The sequence below is a fragment of the Eretmochelys imbricata genome, chromosome 7 (genome assembly GCF_965152235.1).
Source record: "Eretmochelys imbricata isolate rEreImb1 chromosome 7, rEreImb1.hap1, whole genome shotgun sequence".
Lineage (NCBI taxonomy): Eukaryota > Metazoa > Chordata > Testudines > Cheloniidae > Eretmochelys > Eretmochelys imbricata.
The window spans coordinates 112,566,888-112,583,066 of NC_135578.1; the positions used below are offsets into that span (position 1 = coordinate 112,566,888).

General features: G+C 40.3%; 1 protein-coding gene across 1 annotated transcript in view; it reads right to left on the bottom strand.

The window, feature by feature from the left end:
* ATRNL1 (attractin like 1) overlaps positions 1 to 16,179 on the bottom strand; it is a 1,064,110-nt gene that overhangs the window by 876,891 nt on the left and 171,040 nt on the right. Inside the window, exon 9 of the mRNA XM_077821844.1 lies at positions 13,119 to 13,302. Within this exon, the coding sequence (XP_077677970.1) occupies positions 13,119 to 13,302 (184 nt within the window). The remainder of the gene's footprint in view (positions 1 to 13,118; positions 13,303 to 16,179) is intronic.

A 16,179-nucleotide genomic window follows, 5' to 3' on the forward strand; every position in this document is an offset into this window, starting at 1 on the left:
CATAATGAAACTGTTTTGCCATTAAACTTCACATTAACATTGCTCTGAGCTAACATTCTTTCTTTCTAATTGCATAACACAGTCTCCCTAGGGGTGCACTGATGTTTTTACCATCATTTTTACATCATTGTGAATCCCTTATGTGACAGTATGTCTCACTGCTTTGATATCATGTCAATCGACTAAAAAATTAGAGACATAATTAAACAAAGATAAGAATTATTGTGCGGAAAGATGCTGGGAGGTGGGAGTTGAACCTAAATACAGAATCTTGCCCTTCAAAAACCCTTTTTTGTAAAAATACCATAAAAGAAGACAGTAATGACTACCTGCAGTACCTAATTTTTTTTCTGTGATGCTAATAAAAGAGAGTAAGTCAGCACATCCATAAGCAAAGCCATACCTTTCAAACTGCTTCCACTTTTAGCCTCCATATTTTTTAACTAAGTGTGGGTTGCATTTGTTTTGTTATTTATAATGAATAAATTTTGCAGATAGAGCATGAAACACACAAAAGTGTGTTTCGCCAACCTAAAATTAGCTTCACCTTTTAAATAATTTTTGGCCTAACAACTTAATATTTTATGGCCAACATATTTTTCAATACATTATACTGCTTTTATCATTATTTTTCAGTGTCCAAAATGTGCTAGATGCCTAGAGGGGTTCTCTATTATTTGAATCTAATTACCCTGTAAGGTATCTACCATCCTGATTTTACAGGGGGGATTTCTTTATTTCTATTTACTTCTATTTTTATTAAAAGTCTTCTTGTAAGAAAACTGAATGCTTTTTCATTGTTCTCAGATCCAAGGGTTTGGGTCTGTGGTCACCTATGCAAATTGGTGAGGCTTTTTATCCAACATTTCCCAGGAAAGGGGGGGTGCAAGTGTTGGGAGGATTGTTCATTGTTCTTAAGATCCAAGGGTCTGGGTCTGTAGTCACCTAGGCAAATTGGTGAGGCTTTTTATCAAACCTGGTCCAGGAAGTGGGGTGCAAGGTTTTGGGAAGTATTTTGGGGGGAAAGACGCGTCCAAACAGCTCTTCCCCAGTAACCAGTATTAGTTTGGTGGTGGTAGCAACTTTAAATACTTACAAATAGGGTTATAAACATCAAAAAAGCAGGAAAAGTAGTATAAGAACAAGGGTAACAATAATAAGATCACATGCTTACCCAGCTCAAAGAGGCACGTACACATCTTAATGGTCATGTTCCTTTTATTTTTCCCCACTCCCTCCCCTAATTTTTCATAGGTCAGACAGCAAAAGTTAGTTTTTAGGAGGTACCTGAATAAGGTGAGAGGTGGCTAGCAGAACAGGTTTAGGGAGGGCATGGTAAGGACGGGGTAGCATGGAAAAAGGTGCAAATACGTCGGAGAGAAGATGATAAACCAGGTATTGTGGCTGAAATCCCCTCTGTAGTGGAGCCAGGATGGAATGCAGAAGACTACTCTCTGCAGTATATACTCCATTTATGTGTACCACCATATTCTTCATTCTCTGCCCTATATTCTCCAGACTGAAGGCTGATCTATATTATCTACAGCTACAAACAGACTATAATGGGCTTTCTTGTATCTGGGGATTAGCCAGAGAGATCCCTCAACCACGTCCCTTACATGAGAAGTCAAGAGTAAGGGTGGTACAAAAGGTACTACAAGGACTTATACCACCAGAAAATTCCCGTGCACTGGAAGGCTAGGTCAGGCTGGGTTTAAGGCTACTAGAGCAGCAGCAAAGCAGTTTTGATAGACGTATGAATCTAGTCCAATATCTTCTTTTTCATAGTTATATAATAGTATTAATTGATTTTTTGTGTGTGTGTCCACATTTAAAATCCAATAAAATATTTAAATAAAAAACATATAGAAACCTACTATTGTTATGCCACATTTATCAACAAAATGAAATGGCCAAGATATTAAACCCTGGAAATGAGGGTACAGAATAAACTAAATTATTCTTACAGTCCATTGTTGTTTATAAACTACAGTATGGATTCGATCCTGCAAGGTGTGATCAGCCCTGGTACTGGTGATTTCAAGGCAGATGAGGGCAATTCAGTACTTGCAGCACTTGCTCACTACATAGCATTCTACACATCCAGACCTCAGTCTTAAAAACATGTCTTTTGCCAACAGTTTTGTTCTGGAAGTACGCAATTTTGGGATGGAAAGATAGCAGAGTTCAGAAGAAACGGTAAGCTAAAATGTTTTTGGGTTTTGTGCCCACTGAAACTTATGTAAGTGTTGGCTCCTGTATTCATCCTCCACATCCTCAAATTCACTTTAAAAAATTTTTAAAAAGGATTCCCTGTGTTCTCCTACATATATCAGGCAGATGTTGAGAAACTAACAAGACTTGAGCTTAACTTTTACATCAATCTCAATGCTTCTCTTTGTTCCATTTCAACCTCCTGCCTTCTTTGTATGTTATCTGTTTACACTGTAAGTGCCCTGGAGCATAAATTGCTTTGTCTTCATACCTGTATGTTACCTTCCGGGCACAATGTTGGTGCTATAAAGCTAAAAACTAACAATGATACTTCAAAAGTTGCCAATAAAAAGTCAAGTTTTACCCAAAGATACCACAATGTGGTATTCTGAAATCCAGTTACTTTACACCATAAGTGTAAGAAAATTATACAATATCTCAGAGGCCACTGTGTGGTAACTGTGGGTAAGTGTTCACTTGTAATGTGGTATAACTGCTATAAATGGATACAGAATTAAAAAGGAAAGGAAAACTTTCAAAAATATCACAAAAGATAATGTACTATATATAAATGGATAGTCAACGTTACAATTAATTCCTGAAAACAAATGTTTACTTAACCTTTCTGTCACTGCTATTCTTTGAGATGTGTTGCATAAGTCCATTACACTGAAGATGTGTGCACACCTTGTTAAATGGTGCTGGAGAGTTTTCCCTACCAGAACATGTAGGGGCAACCCTAGCCATCTCTGAGCCCTCGTGCTGCAAAGTGAGTGTATAAAGGCAGAGTCACCCCGCCCCATCTTCTCAAAGAACAACAGTTATGGAAAGGTATGTAACCATTTTTTCTTCGAGTGCTTCCATATGCTTATTACACTGTAGGTGATTCTCAAGCTGTTACCCCAGGTGGTGGAGTTCAGAGTCATCAGAAGAGGTACTGTAGGACTGCCTTATCTTTATTTACATCATCTCTTGATTGTGCAGACAGTGCACGATATCTGTTGAAAGCATGCAAAAGGAAGTTGATGTGTGGTCTCAACTACATCTTGTCACTGTACAAACCATTGTACAGTGGATCAATTACCAATGCATTCAGCTCACCTACCCCCACAGGAGGTGATGGCCACCAGGAAGGCAACCTCCACTGACAGGTTTAAAAATGAGAGCACGATGCCAGTGGTTCAAAGGGAGGGCCCATAAGCACAAACAACAACAACAAATTCAAATCCAGGAAGGCGTTGGGTCTTTGATGGGCTATCTATTTAGTCCCCTCGCGGATATGGTCATGATGAGGTAAGTAAAAACCATCTTACCATGTATGACTTTTTGGGGTTCACCCAGGCCAGTAATGGGTTCAGTCACCGTCTGTCTTGTAACCCTGGGGGTCTTGTGGCTGTGCAGCTTTTACCCAGAGCTGTGACCCCAGCAGCCAGCCAACAGCCCACAAGCCTCACCCTGGCTTTGTCCAACCAGGTTACTCCTTGCAGGCTGACCTTAGTATCTCTCACTGGACCCTCACAAAGAAAGGGCTCAATCCCTCTCACTGGACCCTCACAAAGAAAGTGTTAGGTTCACTGCCTTTACAGAGACAGTATAATACGCCAACCTTTTAGCTTTCTAGAAGCACACACTTTACTGAACTTATACAGCACTGAAGATTTCTAACAAAAGCAAAACAAGTTTATTAACAAAAATGCATGGATTAAGTGATGCCAAGGTAGAAATATTTACAAATAAATACAGTGAAAACATGTATCCTGAAGTCTAAAACGTAACCTAGCAAGATACAATCTTTGTTTAAGATGATTTTTCTCACCTACAGTTAGATGACAGCAGGTCTCTGTTTACTAGTAACAGCACAGGTCCTCAAGTGGATAGTTTACAGTTTTGAATACCACGTCTGTCTCAGCCAGGCTGGGGCCATAAGGATCATCCTGCCATGATCTTTATTGAGCTTGAGGATCACCCTGAAAACCATGGTTATTGGCAGTTATGCATATAGGAACTCTTTGTTCCACAGAAACAGGAAGGCATCTGATATTGATCCTGGACTCACCCTGGAGCAAAAACTGGAACGCTTCCTATTCTGGTGAGTCATAAACTGGTCCACAGAAAGAACCCCCCTTCGCATAACACAAGGCTAGCAAGTTCATGCAGAGGGACCATGTGTTATCCAGACTGAATGCTCTGCTCAGACAATCTTTGAGGCTGTTTTGGACCCCATGCAGGTGAGACCCTTTGAGAGTAACCGAGCTCCAAATACACAAGTTCCACAGCTTGATAACCTCTTGGGAGAGGCCAACTGATATGGCTCCTCCCTGTTCCCTCACAGAAAAGTCAGCAGTGGTGTTGTCTGAACAGCCTTACTTTGAATGTGAAGTGCTGGCATGCCCAGAATATTTACATCCAATTTGGCCTCATATGCAGTCCACAATCCCTGAATTCAAAGGTCACTGACATACGCTCCCCACGTGATGGCTGATGTGTCCGTTACTGAAGTCTTGAAAAGGAGAGAAGGGGTGAAACAGACTCCCCTGCAGAAGTCTTAGCTCATCCTCCAGATGAGAGATAACAGAACCCTCTCTGGGATTCGCACTGGCGTGTCTAGGTGATGAATCAGAGAGGTTCAGCCCAGCATGGGGAGTGACAAATGTACGTGCTGCCATGATCCCCAAGAAACAGACAATTCCTCTCAGTGATCTCAGGATGGTACTGAGGGATGCTGAGAAGTCCCATATAGTTGGGAACTAGCAAGCAACTAGAAAGCCCTGGAGGAGATTGAAGCCAAAACTAAGCCAATTAATTCTATCCTCTGCAAGGGCACAGAAGTTGACTTTTCTAATTGTTTCACTTTAGGTCCAGGATGTTGAACAGACAGTTATTTTCTGGACAGCGACTTGCACATGATGTATGGATCATCCACAAAACAACCAGTCTTCCAGATAAGGATACACACACATTTCTTTTGCATAAGTAAGCAGCCACTACCACCATTTATTTGGTAAGTACCCTCGGAGCGGATAATTTGTCAAAAGGCAGGATAGTGAACTGCTAATGGTCATCTCCTACAACAAACCTCAGGAATCTCCTGTGGCCAGGATAGATTTCCATATGGAAGTGGGCATCCAGTAAGTTAACATGCCGTTCTCCTAGATATAGGGAAAGGGTAACTGTAACCAGGGATACAATGCAGAACTTCAACTTCCTGATGTATTTGTTGAGGTTCTGAAGGCCCAGAATGGGTCTGAGAGCTGCTTTGAGTATCAGAAAGTATCTGGAATAAAACCTCCTGCCCTGATGAAATGAGGGCATCTCCTCTATCACTCCCAAAGAATAACGTCTGTACTTCCTGTGTTTGCACAGACACATAAGAGGGGCCCCTGAAGCAGGAGCAGAGGGTTGGAAGTGGGGGATAGAAAGAAACTGGAAGGTATATCCCGATTCCACCATTCTTAGCACCTACTTGTCCAAGGTGGTGGACTGACAAGCCCAGAGAAAAGGTGACAACTTGTCCCAGAGAGATGGAGAAGGGTCCATAAGATACAGGTTGGATAGGATACTGTCCTCGTCATCGACAATGGCTGCTTGGAGGCTTGTGGCTGCCAAGAAAAAGAGAGCAAGGAAGTAAAGGGCATGAACATCCTCCTGTGTGACCTTTACACCTCCACATGGACTGGTCAGGCTGCCAGAAAGCATAATATTGTTGTCTGAGCTGGTACTGCAGGCAATATTTCATCCTCTTTGTCATGGGCACATAGAGGCCTAAGGACTTGAGTACTCTCCTTGAGTCCTTTAGTGTGTGCATAGCCTCATCTGTCTTAGAGTACAAGACAAAGCCTTCAAAAGGGAGGTACTCAGTTCCTTGTTGTACCTCCACAGGAATCCCAGAGGCCAGTGACCAGGATGCTCTGTGCGTAGTCACCACTATCACCTTGGCTCTGGCTGCAGAACCCACTGTACCCGAAGAATCCTGTAAAGCTGAATGAGACACAAGGCATTCCTTTGCAACAAGTGACTGGAACTGCTCCCTGGAATCCTCTAGTAGTTTACTAGCAAACTGGGATATTGCTTCCCAGTTTGAAAAGTCATACTAAGACAACAGAGCACTATAATTGGCAACGCAGAACTGCAGAGATGATGTAGAATATTTTTTCTAGCCATAACGTCTTGGCATCTTTATTCTTAGGGTAACCTTAGCTCTGATCTGTCAGCTCCTCTCATTCCCTGCAGCCACCACTAATGACCTAGGTATGGGATGTAAATAAAACTGCTCAACCCCAGGAGATGGAACTTTATCTTTTTTGTTCCAATCTTGTAGCAATTAGTGGAAATGGAGGAATGGGTTTGCCGGATTGTTTTGGCTGGCTGCATAATGGCCTTATTTCTGGGCAAGGCAACCTTCCCTGTCCCAGTGGGATGGAGAATGTCAATGAGCTTGTGGGTATTGTCTTCCATTAGTGCTATATGAATACCCAGGGAGGCTGCCATTCTTTTGAGGAGCTCCTGATGCACCTTAAAGTCGCCTGGGACTGGGGTGGTCGCCTGTAGTACCAGCTCCTCATCAGGAGACAAGGATGCCCGCAGGGGCAGCAGCCTCTGATACAAAGTCCTCAGTAGGCAATAAGGAGGATGCCTGCACAGGAGACAAGAGAGAAAATATTCTAGTTCTGACTGATGTTTCCGTTGTGACAACTGGGCCTACAAATTTACTTAAATTGTGAGCTGAACTGTGCAAAATATGCAAAAGTTCAGAAGATATTACAATAACCCATAACAACAAATGATGATGGGAAAAGATATGAAAGGGAGACAAAATAACTGAATTCATCTAAACCAAAAAGGCCATGTTGACATAATTCAAAGATTGTATTAAAATTATGCTGGTTAAATACCAGGAGATGTGGAGCCAGAAGTGAATGAGCAAAAATTGGTGTGTCAGATAATTAGGCCTAACTGGTAGATAAAATAATGAGGGGTTTGACTATTGTATCCATCACTCCCTTTTTGGGTCTTTAGAAGAAAGATTTTGTGGGGAAAGGACAACAAGGAAAACAGACGGAAAGAACTGACAGAGGCTACTGGAGCAAGCTTCACTATCATGGCTGCCATCCCCAGCATTTCCTAGGACCCTGGGCCTTCATCACCATGATCCTGAGTGGTGACCTGACCAAAATAGGCCAGAGAGAGGGGGACCCAGATGACATCACATTCCCTGTCAGCTCCAGCTGGATCACAACCACCACCTGGGATAACAGTTCTCATCATCTTTGATTCCATCGAAATCAAGAGTCAAACAAGGAGGCTTTACCTCCTAAGACTGAACTTCAACTATAACCGTAGCAATGACATCTAAGAGATTGTCAAACAGGGTGGAGGTTTTTTCCTTCTAAAAACTGTCTACAACTAAAGGAAAAGGGAACAAGAGATGTTAAAATGAAAACCTTATTTAATACTCTACATTCCAAATGCTTTAATTATTTTTCCTTCTTTTCTGTATTATTAATAAAGTGTTAAAAGGATTTTTAACAACATGTTTGCCATGGTGCTAAGTAGACTAATGTCTTTGTATACCAAGCCCCATTGCTTGTTTAACACTGTTTAATGGACAGCAACTAACTTACGTTAACACCTTTATCCCATATATTCCAACTAAGTTAATACAATAGTCTATCAGTACTGGCAGGAGAAGGCTCCCTCCTGGAAGATCAACCTGTGTGAGGGAGTTGCATAGCTGCAGGAACTAGGCGTGCTACCGTAGCCCCTGGCTTGAAGTGGTTTCCATTATATACAAGGTTTACGGTTTCGTTCAAACAGTTCTCAGCACCCCCACTATGCAAACTGTTCTAGAGCCGTTGGGGAGCAGTGAAGTAGATCTGGATGTTGGAGACACCCAACAACGCATCCAAGAGGGCCACTGCAGGGGCTGGTACAGTACTGGGCCCCAGGCACATCCGACCCAACCATCCAGTCTCTAGCAGAAGTCCTCTTGGAACCACGCCGATAAGCATGGGAACAGGAACATAAAGAAGCTCTAGAATCTCAGTACCAGAATACTTGAAATTTTATCTCAATCTGACAAGGAATCAGAATATTTCAAGAGCCAGGGTGGTAGAGTACCGGGAGGGGTCCTTAGAGATTGCAATCTGGATATGTACCGACATGATGCCAGAGGAAGCATAACAGGTTTCTTAGCCACTGGTATCATTTGGGATGGAGGACCTGGTTCTGGCCCAGAAGATAAGTCAGGAGTTGGCACCGGGGCTGAGGTGTGCACTACTCTAATACAGTGCTCCAGTGCCTATTATCTTGACTGCTGCACTAAGCCTGGACAAGAGTACTCAAGCTGCAGCAAGAGGGAGGGCAGTACTGTCAGGTACAGTAAATCTTTGGCCACTGCATAAGCCTCCTGCACGATCAGCACAGACATGGGCTGTTGACTCGCAGGAATTAAGGATGACCGCTCTGTCACAGCTGACAAAATAGCTGATCTTGATAGTCCCTGAAATTGATGGCTCGGGTCTGACTGGCAGTGCTCAGAGGCCTTCTAAGTGAAACTCAAAGCAAGATTATAAGAAGTTAAAAGAAATCTAAAACCACAATGAAAATAATAAAGATTTTTGAGTGTCAAGGGGCAGAAGAGTAAAAGGTAGGTAAGTAGCTCACAAGAAACAGTAATGCTCCAACCACAGACGGTGAAAAGGAACTGCAGGGAAACTGCCCTTTATACCCTCACTTCGCAATTGGCAGGGTCGCTGCCTGGGTACTACTAGGAAAAGCTGTCTGGTATCAGTGCTGATGAGGCATGCAGACACCTACAGTGTAATGGACATACACACTCACAAAAAAGAACTTGTTCTTGCCTTCTGCACACACATACATACCAAAAGTGAACAACGCACATAGATGAACTTGAAAAATTAGCAGTAGCTAATTTCCCAAGATAAGCCGCGATGTGCACAATGTATCATTGACTAAGATTGGCCCTTCACACTTATTCTTTCCGTAACTGCCATCAGTAAGGACCAGCATCTTTCAATAGTCTTATACATATTAACACAAATACACTGGAGTGAGCCACAGCACATTTTTCAATAGGTAGAATTCCGTATTTTATATAAACCCACATTTATTTATTTATATATAAATATATATATTTATAGTACATATATAGTGTACATGAAATAAAGACTAAATATGGAGATAATTTTATAGAAGTGTAAGCAAAAGACAGTGCTACATTGTATTAACTAGTCAGGGTAATTCTTTGACATTATAATGCCCCCAATTATTATAATTTAACAAAAAATAGCTATAGAACCTTGGAAGTCTTATTAAAAAGCTCTCATCTGTATTAAAAATATCACTAATGCTTGCATTGTATTACTGAATGTTCCCTCAAATAAAAGAGACTATGATATTATTTTCCTTTCATAAGCCAGTGGAAAAATGATGACAATAAGTTAGTATTATGAATGTGGTCGCTTAAAATAGATAAAAAGGGAGAAAAAATTCTTCTTGTAATGTTGCCAAATTGCCATAAGCTAGTGGCATTTAAAATACAGATTCTGCAGTCAAATCAAACTCACATGTTCCTTAACATTTCCAACAAGCTGACCCGAAAGCAAACCTTCTGTCCTTTAAATGAAGCCAGTAATGCCCAGGGCAAATATTAAATTGGAGGAATAAAATGTTCAGATATAGAGCTTGATCTTGAAACAGCTCTGAGGTGAAAAACTCAAAGGTCAGTTTGTGCATAGAACACATAAGCAGCATTAATAAATTACAGTAAACTTGAGGGACAGACTGATAAATAAAAGCATCAAGCTTACAAACAGAATATTAATTTAACTGAGGTACCTATTAAGCACATGCTTAAGTGTTATCCTGAATCAGGGCCACACTGTACACCACACTGATATCAAAGCATATGGTGCAGAATTTCACCCTAAACATATCTGGCACATAATTATATCATCATACTATGTGTAATTAATTTTAAATACTGTATAAGTACACCATCAATTATATTAATATATTTTTTTAAATCAAGTTGATATCTTCATCAGTATTGTAATTCCCTCAAACTGATCATTTTGCTGAATTCATTCATCATCAATCTATAAATTACAACCATGAAGATTAATAGACATTATTAAGCCATCAACTGGAGACTAAAAATCACACAGCTGCCAATAGTCTTGATATGGCTGGTGCCCTGTTATTTTAAATCTAACACATAGAAGAATAGTCCCAGCCTCTCTCATTGCAGCACCACAGAAGTTTCTTTTAAACAGCAACACCAGCCTCCTGCCAATGAAGGGATACACACACCAAGGTGATGGGCAGTACTCGCACACCTGTAAGACTGCTGTCTGAGTGCACTGCACATTCAGTCTTATTGCCAGGACTTATCTCATCCCCATCTACACTCCATCACAGATACAAGCAGGAATGGGAAATAATCCAGACTGTGAGAGTGGCTAGGGAGGGCTGTCAGCCAGTGAGTCCCAAGCAGTAGCAACACTTCACAACAGCCATCCCTCCTCGTCTCTCTAATACGACGAGAGGACCACAGTTTACTAGTTCTTTGCAGCTTACAAATCTGGGATTCTCAGAGAGAAACTGCTGAATTGGAATTCATTTGCAAATTGGATACTATTAATTTAGGCTTAAATAGAGACTGGGAGTGGCTAAATCATTATGCAAGGTAGCCTATTTCCTCTTGTTTTTTCCTAGCCCCCCCCCCCCGACAGATGTTCTGGTTTAACTTGGATTTAAACTTGGAGAGTGATCAGTTTGGATGAGCTATTACCAGCAGGAGAGTGAGTTTGTGTGTGTATGGGGGTGGGTTTTTGGAGGGGGGTGAGGGAGTGAGAGAACCTGGATTTGTGCAGGAAATGGCCTAACTTGATTATCATGCACATTGTGTAAAGAGTTGTCACTTTGGATGGGCTATCACCAGCAGGAGAGTGAATTTGTGTGGGGGGGTGGAGGGTGAGAAAACCTGGATTTGTGCTGGAAATGGCCTAACCTGATGATTACTTTAGATAAGCTATTACCAGCAGGACAGTGGGGTGGGAGGAGGTATTGTTTCATATTCTCTGTGTATATATAAAGTCTGCTGCAGTTTCCACGGTATGCATCCGATTAAGTGAGCTGTAGCTCACGAAAGCTCATGCTCAAATAAATTGGTTAGTCTCTAAGGTGCCACAAGTACTCCTTTTCTTTTTGCGAATACAGACTAACACGGCTGTTACTCTGAAATCAGAGAGAAGAAAAATTCTCTCTGTGGACGATCACCTTCACCTGCTTAAAGCTGCATGGGGCAGAATAGCATGGTGATGGTTCAAGATATGATCAATTGTGCTTCTGATGGAGTTACAGATGCAGTCAACTGCACTGAAGCCAACATGCAGAAATGCGGTCAGCTGTTCTTTGGGGGAAAGATGGGTGTGAGAAAATGGAAAAGGAAAGAGAAAGGGAGGAAAACCCCGTGCTGCCATCACCCTCCCTGCACACCTACTCCAGAAAAGTGAAACAGGAAGATACTGAATGTGACTGAGCTCACTGTTATCATCCTAAACAAACTATTATTAATATCTGTATTACCGTAGCACCCAAAGGCCTTAACTAGGCTTGGCAGGATTCAATTTAAATCAATATATGTTGGTAAACATCCATGTCACCTGACATGCTGAACTGACGAAAAAACCATATCACTCGGTAACAGTTGGCCAGAGTGCCTCCTCGCACATCTTGTACCTGCAGGGATCGGGTGTCAACAGTTCTGCGGCAGCACAAGTTGCTCTCTGCAGCCTTGCTCACTCAGTCTTGTGACAGCGGGACTGCAAAGAGTTCCCTGAACAGCTGTAGAGCCAGTGACACCCCATCCCTGCAAGCATAAGGGGTAGGGAAGTATGTGGTCTTAGTAGGACAGAGCAGAGGAGGAAGACAAGCCCCCAGCCCTGTTGTCTCAGCTGTCGCAGCCCCGCTTACTCAGTCACCAGCCAGGACTGTGGGAGCTGTCCCTGGCAGGAACTATTCAGCAGCACCTTATAACCAGGGGCTAGTCTTCCTCCGTGCAGTCCAGGCTGGAGGTCTCTGTTCCACTGGGCCACAATCACTGCCTCCCCTGCACCTTGTGTCCTGGTCTCTTAGGCCCTTCTGCCATGCTGGGAGTCCCTTGCAGCCTTGCTGTCAGTGCTGAGATCCTACTGCAACACCACTCTCTCTGCTACCCTAACCCTCCCCATCAATTTCCAACAACTGTAAAAATAGTTACAAATTGAAAGTAAAAATCTTGAAAATGAAAATGTATATTAATTGTTGACATCAGAAAAAAATAAAAATCAAATTCTGCCAAGCCCAGCCTTAATCAACACCAAGGCCCCTGCGTGCTGAACACTGTAGATACATACAGGTGTGCATGTGCAGACATAGTCCCTGCCCCAGAGAGCTCACAGTCTAATTAGACAGGAGTTCTAGATCTCTGGGCCTCAATCCAACAAGGCAACTAGAAGTAGGGAGAGCCTGCTGAGGAATGAGAGTTTGGTAAGATCTCCACAGGTTCCAAAAGGAGGCTGACAACTTCCATAAAATTCAAACTTCTGGATTTTTTTTTAAATGACCAGACCTTTTAAAGACTAAAATTAACATACTAAATTTTCTAAAATTAACCTGCCAGCACACAATATGCTTTGTCTGCTAAATCTTCAGTTTTGATGGAAAATTATCCATATATTTTCTTTTTCTGAAAATTCCAGCACTGAAAATTATGAAATCATTACAACATAAATATAAACGCAAATAAAGAAGTTAATGCATATACAATAGTGAGATATTTACAATAACAACAATTTTATGTTATCTTGATCTTAGTTTACCATTGTTTTAATTCTACTTACCATGTCCTCGTATTAACTTCATATCTATAAAGGTCATCCACCAATCCATATTTATTGCCAGGTAATGCTTTGTATCCACCATGAACATAAATGGATTTTGTCACTGCATCATAGACACTACTATGGCCATATCCACCTTGCACAATTGCTCCTTTGGTTTCTGGCACAAGCCATGAATTTGATCCTGGAAGAGACATATGAGAAACATAAAATAATACTCTAACCTTGCAAGGACCTACTCCTGGGATAAGTCCTTACTTAGCATGAGTAGTCCCAAATAAATCAATTGTAAAGTCAGGGACTAACAGTTTACATCTTTGAAACCATGTAGATGTGTTGGATATATTATGCATGTTTTTCCAAATTTTTAAATTGGCTTGGCTCATGTTAAAAAAACCCCTATGTAAACATAAAACATTTTAAATCTATAATACAAGAAAGAAATGATATTTAATTTTTATAATGTCATAATCTGAAGGCAGGGCACACACTTTCCCAAATGAAATAAATAACTTTTGCATAAAATAAAAGTAATTTTTATTGCCCTTCACCAGTTTACAATACACACACAAATGCACAGAGTAATACAGTTGGCATCATGTAATGTTTTGTTTGCTTGTGTGGCTATAACTTGTAAGCAGCAGCTGCATCTAAGATTAACGGTTGTTCAGACATAAAATTTAGGCAGAGAAATTACAGCAATAATTACAGCTTTGTACTGGTGATAGAGTGAGCTTCTAAAAAGAACTGGACACATCTCATAATAAGCATTCCCCTAACATCTAATGCCTATACATTCCGATAAATAGAACTACCAAGTCCAATTGGCAATACCACTGTCTGGTAATTCTCAGCAATGCCACATATTCTACTTTCTTTCCTCAAAATTTGAAAACACTCTTACTGTCATCACCCAATTCATCCTATGAAAACTTTCAATGTTCTAAAATGTTATTTTTTTGGGTAAATTTGCTTTAACACAACCAGATAAATGTACAATTTATATTTAACCATCAACCTGTATATCATACTTTTATCTAAAATTTTCAATAAAAGCGAAAGAAGCTGGCAACAAAAAAAGTCCCCCCAATGTGTTTACTCTGTGCATTTGACACTGTTCTGCCTAACACCATTTCCACTGCTTTGTTAATAACCAATTGAGCTTCCTGGCTCATGTACTAACATGATGACATAATTTATTTCACCCTTCAGGGGAGGCTCAGCTGCATGCTCTTTTCCTGGCTCTCCAGATCTATGTTTACCAGTATCAACAGCAAACAAACTGAAGAGATGGTACGCTGGCATATGCACAAAATGGAAGAACAACAAAAGACTGAAGATGTTTAGTGCTGTTGTTCTGCCATATTTTTTAAGAAGACTGTTATAAATATTTTCAGGGTATCAAAAGAAAACATAATTCTCTGCACTTTATTTAAGCCATCAGTTCAGTCAGGCACATATGTATGTACTTAAAGAATGTGAGTAAATCCACCCCTACTCAGTAAATAATTTAAGCACATAATTAACTTCAAGAATAAATCATCCTGTTGAAGTCAATGGGACTTCAGCACATGCTTAAACTTAAGTACATATTTTTGTGCTTGGATGAACTGATGCATAGGCAGTGTTCTATCAGAGGTATAGTTTGTTTTTTTTAAAATTAGTCAACTTCAGAACTTAAAGTTAACAGTATCCTTATAACAAAAACAAGAAGGTAACGTCTATTGCAACATTCCAACAATGTTTATTATACATACATATTCAGATCAAAAAGTAGTATCTTAGGGTAGTAATACAATAAACCCAATTAAATAAAATCTGGCAACAGATTTTTAAGTCATATGATGCAGTAACTGTAGATGGGAAAATGTACATATATTTCATATCCGTTTCAAATACATTTGTCACAATATACAGTTATTTTCAGAATAGTTATAATAATAATTTTTCTTTTAAATTAAGCATATTTTATCAAAATTGTCCTTTGGCTCCTTCCCTCAGTTACCAAGACCTCTTTGATAGTGTGTCTGTTACCTTGTTTTAGAAAGCAGACACTTTAAAACCTTTTTTCCTAGAAAAATATAGTTCCACACCTATCACTTGGCCAACACTATTTTTCCACTGATCACTTCAGATTACCTAATAAAACTAAATTTTAATAAACATACTAAGATTTGAACACCATATTTTGCTGTACTGCACTGTGATAAAAATCATCACCAAAGAACCTATTCATCAAATAAAACAACCTTTTATATAAGAGTAATAAAATCCAACTCCTAAGTCATCAGGACTAGTTTAGTATTCAGATTGGTACAGTGAATTTAATCACTTTACCGCATGCCTTAACTCATTTTTAAAAAAAAAAATCAACAACTGTTGGCTTGACTATTGTTCTGAAACTTCAATCATATTTTATTATTGGATATTTTTGTTATAAGCCCACAATGCAGAAAGGACAGAACATATTTATAGGTCAGCAGACACAATAACTTCTCATGAAGTGTGCTAGATACAAATGGACAATTAGGCTTCAGAAACTAATTAAGAGAGACCATTAAACTAATCCATCTGAATTTGCAACCATTGCTTGTTAGTTATTTAATTGACAATATGTCTCAACAGTTCAGCTACTGAAATTCACAAAAGGATAAGTCTGTTAATAGCAAATGTAATAGAAAAGCAAGGTCACGTTCAAATCCACTTTTCACACCACATTTCAAACCAAGAATATCAGGTCAAGCCAGCCAGTTTGTAAAAGTTGTTCTAATCACAGATGATTCTCTGCGTCTTTGTCTTCAGGGATTATATTAGTACAATACTATGGAATCCTCCAGAAGAAACACATGACCACTTCACCTGATGGCTATGGAAAGTGGGAAAAGGCTACCGCATTCTGCGTGAATGCAGCAAAAGATGCAAGCCCAAGCACTACGTTTGGATCCCCTGTATGTGGGAACAATGACTGGAAAATCAAGAGTAGTAGTTGAGACTCTGAAGAGAAGAAGAATGTACATTGTATACAAGAACCAAAATGGAAGGTGTTGAAATCCACAAACAG